Source organism: Lepisma saccharinum, chromosome 4, assembly GCF_977018435.1.
Source record: "Lepisma saccharinum chromosome 4, izLepSacc3.1, whole genome shotgun sequence".
Classification (NCBI taxonomy): domain Eukaryota; kingdom Metazoa; phylum Arthropoda; class Insecta; order Zygentoma; family Lepismatidae; genus Lepisma; species Lepisma saccharinum.
Genome location: NC_139232.1, coordinates 68,507,163 through 68,524,726, shown reverse-complemented (window position 1 = coordinate 68,524,726; position 17,564 = coordinate 68,507,163). Strand labels below are relative to the sequence as shown.

Here is a 17,564-nt window from a genome sequence, read left to right as displayed (position 1 = left end):
GGCCACTGTACTTTATGTAAAGTATCTCGAACTAGTACAGCAGTGGCGTAAAAGGCATTTAAAAGAATTTCGAAAACAACAGTCTTGTCAAAGAGCATTAAGGAACAAAATCCGCCATAATCGATGGATAGATGGAACTTACAAATGAAGGAAACAATAGTTGACGCTCCGGTCCAAGCTATACACAGGATGGCGCAAGTTGAATCTGACAATGCAAATTGTCCAAACGCAGGTGCGCATGCGCAGGCAGCTGTAAGGCTCGCAACTATACCCTGTACCAGTTAACTGTAGACCAGGCGAACGAGAACAAGTCTCTGCGCAAGAAGTGACGCGAGACGGCTCCACCAATGAACAGTGAAAGAAACGGGATTGCGTAATGGACGACTGGAGTTACCCGATTTCCCTGCTTTGTCTGTCAGCGTTGCAAACTTTTGACTCCGATAATACCGTACGCACGAGGCAAACGGACCGTACAAGTCCGGCTAAGGGAAAGAAAACTAGCTGCAAAGTATGATTCCAAACGCGAGAGGGGAAGAAGGTACAACACTCATCAAACCACCCTGTTCCGGTTTCATTTTGCTTGCATGGGATCGCTTTTGTTCTTATTACTGCTTGCTGTGTTGAGTTTGTGATATCTTACAATTCGTAACAAACCGTTTCGAAGTTGAACAAAGAAAACTGTAGTCCCTGTTGCACATTCTACAAAACGCCCTCGATATAATACACAATGCAACAAACCATTCAGTTACTACATTTTCTTTATTATATTTATAATACTATTATTAGTGAATACTATATTTGCATACTGCTGTGTACATTTGTGTTAAATTATATATACTAAGGAGATCAATTTAATTGAATGATCCAAAATAAAGTTACTTCTTTACAAACAAGTTTATCTACTAATGTAACGTGATGAAGACTTTCCTGTTCGTAAACATCTCTACGTATTTTGGCGGCGAATACGTTTGAAACTTCACTGTTGTTTCCACAGCAGACGATTTTCACGGAACCCGCTTCCTGACCAAAGTGCAGTCACCTATATTTGCCAATAAACACTTCCAGTTGGCGCATGCGCACTTCCGTCGATAGTTTCGACTAAGGCAGCCAGACAGTATTTTTGTCTCCACGTCCGTACGCTTGGTTTAAGAATTTCTTAGGGAAATATTAGGGATAAAAGAGCAGGCCCGTAGCCAAGAATTCTTTGTAGGGGGGGGGGGGGCGAAGTCAATCCTTGGGGGGGGGCAAATTTTAAATATATTGTGTTGCATTAGCAGATAAACCAGGGTACACAGAGGCACTTGCCCCCTCCCCCAAAAGAGATACGTAACCGAAAAGGGATGACACTGCAAGAAAAAAAAAACTTGAACAACATCAAATAGCAATAGTTCGATAATGACCTTTCCAGATTGCCAAAGAATATATAAAGTTTTAACATAGATTGGCTAATAGGGTCTGTATCTACTTGATATTTACAGGTCGATAATGTTAATAGACGATTAATATGTACCAACAGCTTTGGGCCTCTCTGCAGAACTGATTAAGGGAGCCCTTTATAAATCATGCTTCATAATGATTCCCTCTAGTTTCCAGTATGTAAGATTTTTACGCACAAAGGAATCAAACGAGAATCCAAGAACACCATTTTGTTGTGTTATGAAAGAAAAATTGAATTAATTAAATAATAATGGTTACATATTATCTACAGTTTGATGAATTGTGTAAAAATTTGTAATACATTTTTTTGTACTTGCTAAAACATTAAAACATGGGTCCCTTAGTCCACCACGGACTATTTCCTTCAAAGAGGAGACTCTTGCATCACTACAGACAATGTTTGCCTACTGGTTACGTTAACCATTTTGCAAAATTTTGTGTGAATTGTATTATATTATAGTTGAAATACATGTTTTGACACCTGACAAACAAATAGGAATTCCTTGATTGATCAATTGTTGGATTACAGTGTCATCAATATTTCATATCAAGTTTCATAGAAAGAAATTATTTTAATAGAGCGCAAATCATTTTACGGGGCGCCATGGAATTCTCATTAACATTTATTTTTCATATATACCGTTTGACTCCCAGGGTCGACTTCCGCCGCCCCATAGCTATGGCTCTGAACTTGAACTATAGGAATAGCAGAAATTGCGAGCGAAGCGAGCAAGAAAATTTTACGAAATGTATTTTTATTTGTATAAAATTTGAAATCGAGGGCGGCAATTGCCCCTCTGTGCCCTTGGCCGTCTGGAAGAAAAATGCAAGGAACACGTAAAAACTAATTCCATCATGAGTATCCAATTGTCCTGCTATTCTTAGATTTAGTCTTGTTTCTTTACTTCAATGTTTACTTCCCCCAATGTATATGCGTCCAAGGATCGGGGGAGGCAAAGCCCCCTGTGGTTGCGGCACTGTTTATGAGTCTCTCATCAATTTCACGTCATCACTCATTGTTGCGATTAGCTAGAAGTGGCAGAAAAGAAAAGCAACGCTAAGTAACAAGAATCAAATATCCACTCGCTCTCTCTACCACATGAATCACTATTACCAAAAGGTATAGACTTGGGAAACAAAAAGTGAAGCAGTTCCAAGTTCATAGCAACACATCCAAGAAAAACATCCGAACACATTAGGCACCTTTAATACAAGACTACTCAAAATGTCAAAACTGTTCTAGATTCTGAAAATTGCGAAATCATTTCCCGAAGTCTGAATCTGGAAGAGAATTCCCACCCCCCCAACCCTGATACAACGACATTATACGGAATCCCATTCAGCCTAATAAATCACAAAATCAATAAGTGTTTTTGTTATGTTGCTAGAGTTACACATGATACAATTGTAAAGATTTGTGAGAATTCCAAGTAGGAAAGTAGGAATGTGTTCTGTATTTTTCACAGGGGGGAGGCAAAGCAAGCTCTCAGCAGGGGGCAGTTGCCCCCCATGGTCCCCCTCTAGCTACGGGCCTGTAAAAGAGTAAGTGCAAATTTTGACAAGCCGTACATTTAGCTAAGGTTTGGACCGTACGTCCGTACATGCCATGACATTTCTGTACATGTACGGTAATGACCATACGGTTGGCAACGTTGCGCTTTCACCACTCGATTTCCTCTACAGTTAGATGGGACAGGGTATAGTCCGCCCTGTTATTGGCTTATTCAGACGCAAATCGCAACAGAAACAGGTTCCATTCTGGAAAAGCATCAGGCACTGCACCGAGAAGCATCAGGAAACCAGAAAATACGCCTCCTTTTCCTGACCACTTCAGTTTTTTGCACGCTGCCGTTGGCACACTCCATTGTCTCACATACCTCATAATGCTCTGCCGATGGTTGATGACGATCAATGCTGCACCATGGCAATGACATCTGTCCAAACGTATTTTTGTTGTTGTTTTAGTTGTTGTTTTAAGTCCACTTTTTGCACAGTAAGGCTAATCGGGACTGGACATACGGTTTAAAGTGGGATCCAAACCACTATGTGCCTCCACCGGGAATAGAACCTGTAACCCCTTAATTACAAGGTGACGACGCTACCACTGCACCATCGGGGAGGCCTCCAATCGTATGAATCTTACAATTTATGTGTGAATGTCACACATGTAACTCTAGAATGTCCCTACATGTGAATTTTTAGCTATATTTAAGTTACTTATCTACTACTATAAGTTAATTACGACGATGACAATGGATGTTGAAAATAATTGTCAAATTTTAAAACCATTTGATTTGGGTTGGAAATGCAGTACATTTGTTCAGTGGGAATAGTGCCGATGTTACATGCATACAATATGATTGTATTCATAGTATTCTATCGGGAAGGTCTTTCATGAGTAGACCCTGGATTTTTGTGTAATATCGAAGTACAAAATATGTACCTAAATATGTATTATCAAAAGGATATGTAGTTAAGTATGTAATATCAAAAGCATATGTAGTTAAACATGTAGGCCTAGCATGAAAGAATAATCGAGTGCCCAAGCAATTTAAAGAACTCTGCTAGATATTTATTTTATTTGAACATATTCAACATAATTTTAAGGACGTGTTCAAATTAAAATTTCTATCAAATGTATAAACTTAAAATGACACATACTCCAGCTGGGATAAACTCCAGCATCTTTCGATAAATAACAATTCCAGTTTTTTTTTCTCTATCTTCAACCTGTCTTGGCAGTCAATTTTAGGCGGCCGTAAGCTCTATGCATCTCATTGATTAGAAAATATGACATCACATGAGCTACAAATTTACTTCATCATGTTTCACAGATCGAAAATATAGGGAAAAGGATCAAGATAGGGAAAGATTAAGGAAATATGTTGTTTTATGTAAAGTAAATTAGAAAATATGTAATATCCTGGCAAATATGTAAATGTATGTAACATAAAACTTATGCAAAATTATGTCAGTGACATAATTAGTTGATATTATCCTGTTCAAGGTTGTGTGTCTAGAAAGGAATGGAATATGTAATTTGGGCTCTATTCATGAGCGATTACAGGAATGTACACAAGAAAACATCCGGTTGACACTCCCACCCCTACAGATCGCGCAGTCTACAACGAAATGACTTTCGTCCTTTTCGTCGTAACATTACAGCTGCAACCTCGAAGCCTTCTTTCTCTTAACCTCCTTGCAGTCGTAAAGTATATGTACCGTGCATGCATATTCTCGTGCCACGCTTGATTGGAGTCAAAACAACAGAGAGCCATTCAGTGACTTTGCTAAGGTGTCAACTGGGTCTTTTATCGCGTTCCATTTTAACTGAAATCCCCGATTGTTTGCAGCAGAGCATGGAAGAATCCTGATCTCACGAAACAAAACTAAGTACTCCGTATCTATCACCTGCTCGCTGGTTTGATTTTACGGTTGAAATCTACTCGAGAATAGATTGCATACCGAGCCTCGCAATTGTTGCATCAGCTGTCTTTTTGTCAAATTTCCCCGGAGTAGTGATTAGATTAGATTAGACCTATTTTCCAACGGCGGATTTACCGGGAGGAGCACGTGCCCATCCCAAAAGGAATGAATAATTCAAATTAAAAGTTATGATATAATTATTTCCAAAGGAATAATCCTTCTGTAACGTAATGTTAAATCCTCCAATAGCTTCCTTGAATAATATACTTTTACAGACAAAAATAAAACTAAGTTTAGCACACGTAGGCTAACCCGGACTGGACACACAACTCTACCGCCACGAGAAACTCAATCCGGAACATCTTGAATACATGACCTTTGAGGATGCCCTCAAGGGATGACATAGTGGAAGATATTGTAAGTAAATTTACATGGATGGAGGCTCATTTCTTTATTTTTTAATACTTGTTCATACAAACACCGTAACCAAGAGGCCGCGGTGGTAAAGACACACGCACGCTGGTTTGATTTAATTTAAAACTGAAGGGCCAATCCATGTTAGCTTATCTGAGCACGAAGTGTACCTAAAACAAACTTTTGCTAAACCTTTTCAGCAAAGAAAATAAAATACATGACTACATTATGTAGAAAAATCTACACATCCTATTTTTACTTGCCTCTCCTAGAAAAACATTCTGGATCCACCTATACTATTTTTACCTACCCTTAAGTGTCTTGATATCAGAATTGCATTTTTCAAAACGATTCTTTCCTTTAATATTGTGTCCACGTTCAACCCATCCAACAAAGAAATGATTCAATTTAAAACAATATAAAAGAAAATACAACGCACGTCACCCTTGAAAATGATCTTACACGCACAGAGTGTTAGTGAGTGTAATTTAACCAGCTTTAGAGAATACCAACCACATCTGTCTCTCCTACCAGAATAGGCAATACAATAGTATTTTGTATCAGCTTTGATGATAGATACATGAGCATAGTTTTACATGTAAAAAAAAAAAGTGCTCCGCTGTGCTTTGCACGACAACATGAAAGCGTATAGTATAGGAGATCCGGAGTTTGGGCCCACACTTTCTTGATCACAGCCGAACGTGCGGGTGATGTGATCAGCACCACGCCACTGGCTGCCTTTACGCCCACCAGTTTCCTCCAGGTACCCACTTTATACGACGCTGGGTGGAAGCCTGAGTCCTTGAACAGGTGGAAAAAAATCCCGGTTCTCCCCCGCCGGGGATCGAATCCGGGTTTCTTGCATGGTAGTCAGACGCCCTAACGACTTATCCACTGTCATTAAGACTTGACATAATTCACTGCAGACGGATCATGTCGGGAATGTAAATAAAAAACAAGTTTCCATGTTGTATGGACAGAAAAGTGTAATTTTAACAATGTCAATTAGTATCCAGCTGAAAGCAATCCTACTGAATGCAATTTTCTCGTAAGAATAAATTTTGGGGAAAATAAACGAGTGATAGTGTGTACTCGCACAATTCCCTAGAACATAACGTATTTATTGTGTGTTTTACTTAATAAAACCATGTTCGTAACTGCAAAGAAGAAATAACGAAATATTTGATTCCATTCAAACAGTAGGTTCACTTCCAATTATCTCAGTTTTCTATTTGCCTTTCGAGTATTTCGCTTTTCTGATACTCGAGCCTAATTGGGCGGTAAAAATGAGTGATAAAGTACAGAGGGACAGTCATAGGAAAGACAAATATTTGGGGACATAAAACAACCCTGTCGTCACTTTGTGGACGCTCAGCAATTTGCCTTTACCTCTTGCCTATATATTGTGTCAGTTGTAAATGATATTGAGAGATGTCCTCCCCAAAAGCACATACAACTGGCAAGAACATTTTTCTCGCTTGAAACTTCATTGGTTTAAATTTTATATCATTCTAGATTAGTTGCTTTTCGCATGGAGTGGACTATAAGGCAAACTTTTCAAAACCCTTCCATTATCTTGACCAGGAGGTCACCACGATGATTCACTGATTGATCAGAAGCAAAGTAAGAAACATACGATTAAAAACTGAATTTTCATGTGAATTATCAGAAAATATATTATCTTAAACTGGACTGAATCTAAGTATTAATATATTATTATTATTTGTGTCATTTATTTGCACACACGCACTGTATATATTTCATGTTTTCTTTTGTTATTTCTCAGCGTAGTAGTAGTAGCAGCATATCTTTCATTGTGGGCTTGGGTGGTAGATCAGCATTTGCTGAACCTCGTCCAAGAATAATGACTATTGAATGATTCAGTATTTTCACGTTCTCTCCCTCTCTGTAATGGACAACCGACTTTCGAGTCACCCTGCGTTTAGGAAGACCTTTGATCTCGACCGCAGCCAGAGGTTATGTAATCAACACAACGCTCAGACAACCTTTACCCTCTCTCCATAGTCACCATAGTATTCATCTGTAAAGATCCCGGTGGAGGCACATTACACGGTGGATCGGATCTCACTCGAAACTTAGCCTACCTGAGCATAAAGTGGACAAACATTTTGTCATCTAAAAGGAAGTCGAGCGAGGCTTAGATATCGTGGTCCATGCAGCATCCTCCGGGGAATCGAACTCTGGTAGTCCAAATGCAATAAAACTGAGGATCCATTGCACAAACTACTCATATAAATATTTTAGTCTTGTTTACCCGGAGAAGACCGTTTGAGTTTTTGGGGACAAGCGTGCACAGTACATAGGAGCGTAGTGTCGGTTGTGCCTGGTTGCAGATATCTGCTTGTTTACTCTCGTACTCTCATCCGCGCTGTAAGAGCAAGATACACACACCGACCTGCCAGAAAATGAGCTTCCCTCGGGTAATCAATAATAAGTCTTTCAAAGCAGCTTCCGCATACTGCGACTGCGATCATTATTTTCTGTGCTGCACGATACACATATATGAACAGGTTTTCAGTGTCCCCTCTTCTAAAAATATAACAGGTATATTATTTATTACACTAATAATGTAAAGAATCATTATTCGTGCCCGTTATTTACAAAGTAAATATCTTTTATGCTTTTATCTCCGGCAAAGCAGTTACGATTACATCCTAATTTAGGCATTATAATGCTGAGAATGTCACTAATTTTTGAAGGAGGATATTAATTTTTGTTCTCCAATCAGAAGACTTCTCACTGCTTCGAATGAATGAGAATAGTTTAGTTTTGATTTCCACAGGTGCTGTTTCTCGAACGTTTTATTAGATTTTTGCTTGAAAACACAGAGATATAGAATAAAATTTAAAATAAGTGAAATAGCATGAAAGAAGTCACTTTCACCCAGATGTCACCCTCCTTTCTGTGGCAATTTGTATGGTATTCTTACACACTGACAAACACGCAAACACACACAGAGAGAGCCAGACAGGAATAAAGAAGGGGGAAGGTCAATTAAACTTCACTTCTATGATTTAATGTGGCTTTATGTAAATAAATTGTCATTTAACTTATTATTATTTCTGCTTAAATTCAACACACTTTTCAATTTTCTTGTGAAAATTTATTTATAGTGGTGATTTGCTCCATGCTCTTTTATTGGAGGTAGAAAGAGGGGGTTTGTGTTCTGGCGAATGCGTATCATTGGTTTCAGATCTACTTTTGTTATAGATCTTTCAATTGTTAATTTTCCTTTCATTTCGTGCTCCGTATGTGGTTTCTTTTAGCGTCTACTTTTGTCCTTGTATTACTTAATGACCTTCAAATTTCAGATATTTCTGTTCCATCGGACGTTAATGTACAAATGCTTAAATTGAGTCATTCTATGCTCGAGGTTCTGCAAGGACCATGTTTGTTAAAAGAAATGCCTTTGCTGAATAAATTGCGTCCACTTATTATAATTGAATGGCTTATTGCAGAAAGGGACCTGGGTTACATTTTTGAGGTATCGGAGTTAATGGTATTTTTGATTTTCCTAGTTACAGACACATCTTTTAGTGCAGAATGGACGTCAGTCACACGAGGATATAGCCAAGAAGATGCACAGTGAAAAGTGTACTTTAATGCAGAAAGGTACCTGAGTTGCTGACTCGGGTCCTTTTCTACAATAAACTTAGCCGTATTTATATGTTGTACGAACTGTGTACGCTAATCTGTAATACAGCTCGGGCGGTAAAAATGCTGTCAAACTTATTGACACCAGTTACATTATTGATTTAGCAACGTAGTGGCCTCATGTCTACAAAAAAAATGTGGCATCTGTGAAAACTACCATGTGTTCCTACAAGAATAGGCAGTATTTTCAGATTTCCAAGTATCATTACTTTGAATACTGTGTTGAACATAAGGGAACTGTCAAGGTTTCCGAAGTCATCAAAGGTTTGACGTCTCACACCTTCTATCTGTCCAAAGGTGCAAGAATTGTAATTCCTACACCACGTACGTTCCCAGTTGCACGTATGCCGATCAAGCTTACTAAATTAAAGGACATATGAACTGCCTTGTATGTACCAGACGACGTCAAATGATTTTATGAAGATATTCTTCAGTGGCCCACTACACACGGCAATGAAACAGACTCAGATGTAGAGTAACACATGCATGTATGACCTCGTACATTATTGTACTTCAAACACCAACAAAAAAGTCCAGAAAGTGCAGTACACTGTCATTCATTGATGAATCTATAATTTTCTGTGGCATATATAACATAACATAACATAACCTAACCTAACCTAACCTAACCTAGCTTCTGTGGCAATGACAAACGGGCGTTTGTAGGATATTTCTTGTCTTGTTTCTCACAGTTTTCACTTTTATTGCAGAAAGATACCGGAGTCACAACCTTTTCATCTCCACTGTCTCTAGCAGCATACTGCAGGGGGGTGCATTGAGAGTTGCAAAATTAACTTTTCTTTATGCTGAATATTTGAGCCAACAACGGCACATTTCTTTCTTACACTATCAATATTATACAATTTTTCTTGTTTTTCTCAGAATTGTGCAAAAGTGACTCAGGTCCCTTTCTGCAATAAGCCATTCAATTGTATTTCTGGTTAATTTGTTGGCCTGTTGGATAATTCAAGTTTTGCTTGCTCCGACTAGCTTTGGTAGTAAAGGCAGGAAAAAATCAGAAGAGAAAGAGGGCAGAGAGAAGAAGAGAAGGAAAATACCACAAACTAGGAGAGAGAAACAGAAAAAGAAAGATGGGAAGGAAACAAAAGTGGGGGAAATAATAGAAAATTAGAGAGGGAGAGATACGGAATAGGAGAAACAAAGAAAGAGAATAAGGGAAACGGAAGTAGTGAAGTAAAAGAGAAACAGAGAGGGGAGAGAGAAAGAGATACAACAAAGAAAGAAAGAGAGACAATGGAATACAGGGAAGGAAGAAAAGTTAGAATGCGAGGGAAGAGTAACTAAGAAAACGAGAGACAGAGAGAGAACGTAAGAAACTAAGAATAAGGCTAAAAGAGCAAAACAGAGTAAATGAGAAAGAACAGAGAAAGATGATCTCATCGCACGAAATTAAATCGCTTCAGGAAAAACAGTATCATCAAAACCGCCGCCAGAACAAGACACCAAAAAGACGGAAGAGAACCTCTTTTCCCATCTCGGTGGTTATTTGTTGTCTTAGGAGGGTAGTCCCAGCAATACTTCACCATCTCCACCTGTGAGACTGTTCTTCCCCAAACTGCCGTAAATCTCTATAGCCATCTGCATTAAGCAAAATGTGCGTTGTTAGTACGAAAATTCTTTTCCTTTAGCACTGGGCGACGCATATAAATGATGATTGATCTGCTCTTTCATTTCTCGTCGCATATTACTCAGCCGTGCCATTAACTCGGGATGAAATTGCATCCCTTAAAGTTCTTTTGTCTTTCTTGCCCTGTCTCGGCAACGTCTATTTCGAACAGTCCATCATTTCGCATATAAACTTGCTGATATTCTAGGTTCTGGAAACTTATATCTGTTTAAATTCCTCGACGCAGAAGCCAAAATGCTTCAAATCAAACTGATGATCGTGTACGGAACAGCAGCTGATAAGAGTTCCCATTGATATCTATATGAATGCATTTTTAAGCACCAAAAGTGCATCATAATTAGCAGTGTATGCATTTAATGTGTTACTGAAATCAACATATTTGTGTCAAATGACACATTTTGGGTTCTGTGTATATATCAGCAGTCGAAACTAGTTATACTGTGTAAAGAAATATACAGGGTGGCCAAAAAAAGGTAACCGAAATGTAGAACCGTTCCTTATGTGTTCGGTTACCTTATTTGGACCACCCTGTACAAAGAAACGCGAATGTGCTTGCAAATCGAAGGATACCGAACTCTTTCTGTGTTAAACCAGCTTTATCTTAGCTCTTGAAGTATACATTCTTAATATGTAAAGTTTTTTCATGTTAATTAACTTGCATAGTACTTACAACAAAAATGTTCCAGTTATCCAAAAGAATTCAAAAGAAAAATATGGAGAACAAAAACACAGATGGCCACAGATTGAACAACTTATTCGTGTTAATGCTGTTTGTTGGCTACTCGAAGTGGTAATTAAAAGTATTGACAATATTGAGTTTGAATTTTTTAAGTCTACTTTATGCACAGATAGATTAATCGGGACTGGATCTACAGTTTAAAGTGGGATCCGAACCACTATGTGCCTTCACCTGGTATCGAATCCCTTGATTACCACTACGCCATCGGGGACAACGAGTATCGTGCATTACTTCATTGAAGCTGCCATTCTTCCTTCACTATGCCCATACGGAGCACCTAAATCGCCCCTGCCACGGAAGCGGCACACGTCGAAGTGTACTGTGTTTTTTTCTTCTTCCATAAATGTGGTGACTAACCGTACTTGCAGAGTCATTTTTGGACCAGCAGGTGGATTACTTTTCCTGCACTAAGAATTCAAGTAGAGGAGTATTAAGGCCGCGCTGGACCGTTGTCCGACTTCAGCTAGGCAGCTTTCGAAAAATCGCAATGACATTCCAAATTTTGAAAAGAAGAAGAAATAAATGCATGTGCTTAGAATTCCTTCCAGAGCATTCACACGAATTTTGGTGTTGTTTGCTTATGCTGTTGTCTAAATATTCGCAATAGTTTTGTGGCTAAGTAAGTCTATTTTCCATCACATATACCTAGACAACAGCAAAATCTAGCCACTCGAAAATCTATGTGAATGCTCTAGAAGGAATTCTAAGGAATAGTTTTGTGGCTATGTAAGTCTGAATTATTATTATTTTTGGAATTTGAAATATAATAGTGGTTTTTTGAAAACTGCTTGGTTGGCGCAGGGAAAAGGTCCAGCGGTCCAACATTTAACTAATATACGTACGGTATCTCATTGAATGAGGTCCAATTGTATTGTGGAACAAAGTAATGTAGTCCAAATGACTATATTTGTACGTACAAATACTTAATGGTTTTTATTTAGTTATAATTTTTGTAGAAAATATTCAGTTGTAATTTTTGTATAGTTATTACAACAGTACAGTGGTTACACCTACATACCTACAAGCTGAGGACTCAGAGCGGGGCCGTTGACGCACTGTGCGTCGATGTTTTTAATCTACAGATTTTGATGCATTACGTAATATAAAATTAGTACAAGCGCGCGGAAAACACAAGTAACGGAGATATTTGTTCCCAAAGTATGGTCCGCGTAAGTTAAAACCTGCCACCTCGGAGTACTTTTTTTGAGTAAAAACCGATTTGTATGCACACTCAAATAGCTAAAAAAAAGAAACACGTGCTAAAATTGTTATCAGCACCAAACCTCACATTCCTAACCTAACCACGTAAATTTAAAAAAAACAACCAACTAATCTAATATTAATAACAGTAATTTCAATTTAATTTTGGTTTCATAAGTTTTCAGCAGTTGTTGATCGATTTACTTTATTTTATACTACACTGCAACGTCCCTTCTGCTGTTGTTGTGGAATGTCGTGTTTGGTGCTATATTCACTTGCGCGAAGCCTTGGGGCTGTTCTGCTTCTCGCTAAGGTAACAGACGTGTTTTATTTCACACCACAACAACAAAAACAAAACAACCAAATTTTCATAAACCACGCAAAATATTTCCCTTTCCTGAGAATCACAAGAGATTCAAGGGTACCCTCAGAGCTCCAGGAAGGAGTACCCGGTTCATTCCCAGTTCCGATTAGCCTATCAACGCATTAAGTGGACTAAAGCAAACTTATTACGTACAAATAGCTGAGTTTCCGTTAGCGTGGTTTCTGGTTCCCGCCCCTCCTCCAACCATGCAATCTCTGGCTGGCCTGCTGAGTGTCATGTAGTAGATAATACCAAGGGATTAACATTCGGACGCTCAAATTTGTGTATAAAAGGGGTTTAATTGGGCCCAAAATTTCTCCAATTTGCTTAGTAATAGTGTTGCCCACGAGACGAGACTTTGGCCTGTCTCGTCTCGTGGAAATGCTGTGATATGCTGTCTCGTCTCGAAAATATTCGTTTGTCTCGGGACACATGATCAATCTCGTCTCGTCTCGAATTTTTAAAAGCCTGTCCCGTCTCGTCCCGTGGGCAACACTACTTCGTAAACATTTTGCATTAACTATATCATCGAAATAGCAAGGGAACAACATTGGGCATTGCAGTGTTTGAATGGATTTTGAAAATGTAGCAATTTTTTACTTTATTCCACTTAATAATCCAGATTGATTGATTGACTTGGATTATTTTACTTCGCTTCTTATGCCACTTTTGGCTAATTTGCGAAGATGGGGATGAGTGATGATATGATGAAATTGATGAATGCACACTCACAAATATCCATGCCCAGGCCGGGATTCGAACCCGGGACCCCTGGTGTCGTAGCGCGATGTGATAACCACTCCGCCACTTAATAATCCACATTTTACCACATTTTCATGTAATCAATTTCCAAGAACGTGCTTTTTGTTCATAGTCTTAGCATAATTAGTTCATGATTACACCTTAGCGTGTGTGCTAGCATTTATTTCTATTAACAAGAACATAGTTATTTTTATTATTTGTATCATTGAAAGTTAAAACTTTATGGTTCTGAATTAACATAAGTATTTTCGTGGACAGTACAATTGACTTACAAATATTCAGAGTGCTTCGTAATACATTTGACAATTAAAATATAACTTGATTACGAAGAACAATGAATTTTTGATTTGATATTTTATTTAGTCAGTCGCCTTTCTTCCACTTTTGGCTACTCGCGGCGATGAGAATGAGTGATATGATGAACAATACCCAAGCCCAGACAAGGATTCGAACCCGGGACCCCTGGCGTCGTAGTGCGCTGTGCTGAACAATAATGTAATAATTTAGCATCGGCAAACTGAAAGCTGAATCGGTCTTTCATCATCTGTATATACGGCAATAGATTGTTAAAGTTTGTCAAATGTTAAGTCCACTTTATCCTCAGCTTAATCGCGACTTGATCTACAGTTTAAAATCGATTATTTATGAACCACAATGCCATGTACCACGACCGGAATCGAACCCAATACCCCCGTGACGCCAACTTATATGGTTCTGTTGGGCTCGAGCCCACCCAATAATTTACACCGTATTATTATATTTTCGAAATAAAGTCCCTGGTATTAACAAAACAATTGTTTCATAATTGCACACCTCAAGAATTATCCCAATTTAAGTTGTTCATAATAATTTGTTAGATCTCCAATTTGATGCTTGTCAGTGTTCTACCAGTGGACGCACATAGTGGTTCGGATCCCACTTTAAACTGTAGGTCCAGTCCCGATTAGCCTTACTGTGCATAAAGTGAACTTAAAACAACAAATCAATCCAATCAGTGTTCTACGTATATTATTTACACTATCCGTTGTCATATCCTTATTACGAAAGAAACGGAGGATAAGGGTTTTGACATGCGTTATGTAAATTTATACACATTTCCGAGTTCAGCCCAATAAAGTTGGCACCACTGCAAGACCCCCTAATTATTTGGTGACAGCATCGGGAAAGACAAACAGCGATGGATTATTGTAAATTGTGCTTTACCTTTTTGCGGGCCACGTGGTATACTCCGCGCTGGTGCCACATCATCTCCCCTCTCCGCGGTCACCCAGATGAGCTCGTCTCCACGGAAGCACTTAAACACACTCCGGAAGCAGAATGACAAGATTTCAATCACATCCTCACTTCCCAAAACTTTCGCCGCACACGCAAAAACCAACGAGCGTCCACTTGCACAAACTGCAACCGCCTCACAGCACTTGTCAAACGTCGACTGCCGAGACTGAATCGAACGATTACCACGAAACTGCTCGCGAGAACTGATCCAGGTGGCACAGGGTGCGGGTGTATACTGAGAGGAGAGGAAGGATATGAAAATTCAGGGTCGTTCCCAGAAGGCTTCGCGTCTGTTAACGCGATCTTTTGTTGTTGTGTTGCCGCAGCGAGCTGACAGACTGTGTTTTGCGTCATTCAATCCTCGTGCGTACACGTGAGGTTTACACATGTTTAATGTTCCTGCTGCACTGCTCAACACGATAACACCCGCTCTCCCCTTTTTACAGTTTTCGATAGCGATTGTTTCTGTGGCAGCACCTGCATCTATAGCCCGATGTGTTGATTGGTCAAATGCTCCCACTCTCGCCCCTTCATGAAACTGTCACGCACCAAGCACTCTGGCATGCATATGCAGCTCAAATGTTTACGACTCCAACCCAGATGCTCGCAAAGTAGGGGGCGGGGGTTTCTGGATGAACAACTTATTGTTTGATTTTTTAATTTCTTCTTACTTTCATAACTAGGACCATGCTAAGAACCGCCCCCATTCACAGCGCAGAACGGCTATTTGACAAAATCCTGTTACCCTGCTAGCTGCTTCTGCGAGGAGGGATTGTAAGGTTGCCGATTGTTGCCCAAATATGGGGGCAACCGGCTGTTTGACCGCAAGTTGCTTTGTAGGTAAAGGCGGCAACAGCGGGTCACTGTCATAAAGGCGTTCTCCGCGCTGCTGTTGTCGTGCCGTTGGCCTTTCTGCCACGTTTTTTGGCTAATTGTGACTATGGGGATGAATGAAGATTCATTACATAGAACTGATGAGCATTCAGAAGACTCGAACCCAGAACAGCCAGTCAGTGGCGTGCCCAAGATTTTCGAAAGGGGGTTATGTGTACATTTTTTAAGTACTCAGTCCTCATTTGGCCATATTTTCCTGCCTTTGACGTTCTTCAAATACTGGATAAAAGGAAGGGCGGTTATAGCCCCCACCAAACCCCACTCCTTTGGCACGCCACTCCAGCCAGTAGTAAAATTGTGAGCGTCACCCAAAACACTCGGCTATACATCTCGTGTGACACAATGTGGAAAATTGCCCAAATTTTATTTGCTGGTATTTTTCAAAGTAATATAGTAATTTACAATTCTAGCTTATATAGTTTTGAATTTTAAAATACAAAATTAGAATAAAATTACAGGTATGAAAATGCATGAAGTTTGAGATAGCGTGTTTCTTTGCAGGTAGGCCTATGATTTATTTCCATACTGAAAATTTGGAGTATTTTATATGCATGTAGCATTTCACGGTGCATTACCAGCTTCAGTTTATGTTATTGCCGCTACTTATACTTACACTGTGCTAGTGGGTATATAGTTTTTGTTTTCCGTCGCCTTCCTGCTATTTTGGTTAATCGCGATGATGGTGATGATAGCCATATGATTGATTGAATTATCGCCTATCGCTTCGGTCTGAAATTTTCCTAAAGGAGTCTTCCGAAGTAACAAGAAGCACGGGGATTTCACACGGAAGTGACAAATGACATGCAACACGGGGTCCATTCAGAAAAGCATGAATTAAGCATGCGATGCTAACAGACCGAAGCGACACAATGCAAGCTATTGAGAAAACGGCCCTCACGCAAGCGACAAGCTTTCGGTACGAAAGGTTTCATTTATTTCTGAAGGTTGGTTTCCAAATTATACGTGTCGCGTGTTTCTTGTCATCTGTTGCTTATCGCTTCTTTCCGAAAGCTCTCTAAGAGAAACGATCACCAATCCGCCATTGTACCTACAGAAAGCTGAATTAGTACTTTACTCAGCAACACTTTTCAATACCTAAGAAACTGGAATTGAGGCGTTGCGGATACGAAGGGCGAACTCAACGAACGTACATTGTGAGGGAAATGAGTTTCAAGTTGTCAGGCACAGTGCGAACTCCACAAAAACTTGGTAACAGTAGATCGGAATGGTTCATGAGTGATTTCCAAAGTTTCTTGTGGAGTTCGCACTGTGCCTGACAACTTGAAACTCATTTCCCTCACAATGTACGTTCGTCGAGTTCGCATCCGCAACGCCTCAATTGGTCCATAACAATTTTGAAACCGAAACAGGTGACTGTCATGTAGCCATAGTTGATATCTTGTTCACACATTTCGCTCTGGGCGAATTAAGGAAAGGGTGCAGTGCGATCACCACCAACCTGAGACATATAAAACTGACAATTAATCAGTAATTAATATAATAGAAATTGCGTTCATCTATTTGATTACTAAGATAATTGGTTGCCTCCCTTGACGACTAAAATGAAGTGATCGTGCATCTTGAGTCTTGACTAAAATTAAGCGATCACCCCTCGTGTCGATCAAAATTAAGCGATCACCCCTCAGGTCGACTAAAATTAAGCAATCGCCCCTCATGTAGACTAAAATTTAGCGATCGTCCATCATGTCGACTAAAATTAAGCAATCGCC

General features: G+C 39.4%; 1 protein-coding gene across 2 annotated transcripts in view; it reads right to left on the bottom strand.

The window, feature by feature from the left end:
- Epac (Exchange protein directly activated by cAMP) overlaps positions 1 to 17,564 on the bottom strand; it is a 666,691-nt gene that overhangs the window by 366,975 nt on the left and 282,152 nt on the right. The window contains exon 1 of one of the 2 annotated variants that reach the window (XM_083120691.1): positions 14,869 to 15,306. The exons of the other annotated variant lie outside the window; for it this stretch is intronic. Within the exon in view, the coding sequence (XP_082976817.1) occupies positions 14,869 to 14,913 (45 nt within the window). The 5' untranslated portion in view covers positions 14,914 to 15,306. Of the gene's footprint in view, positions 1 to 14,868; positions 15,307 to 17,564 lie in introns of those variants that run through there. 2 annotated transcript variants of the gene reach the window in all.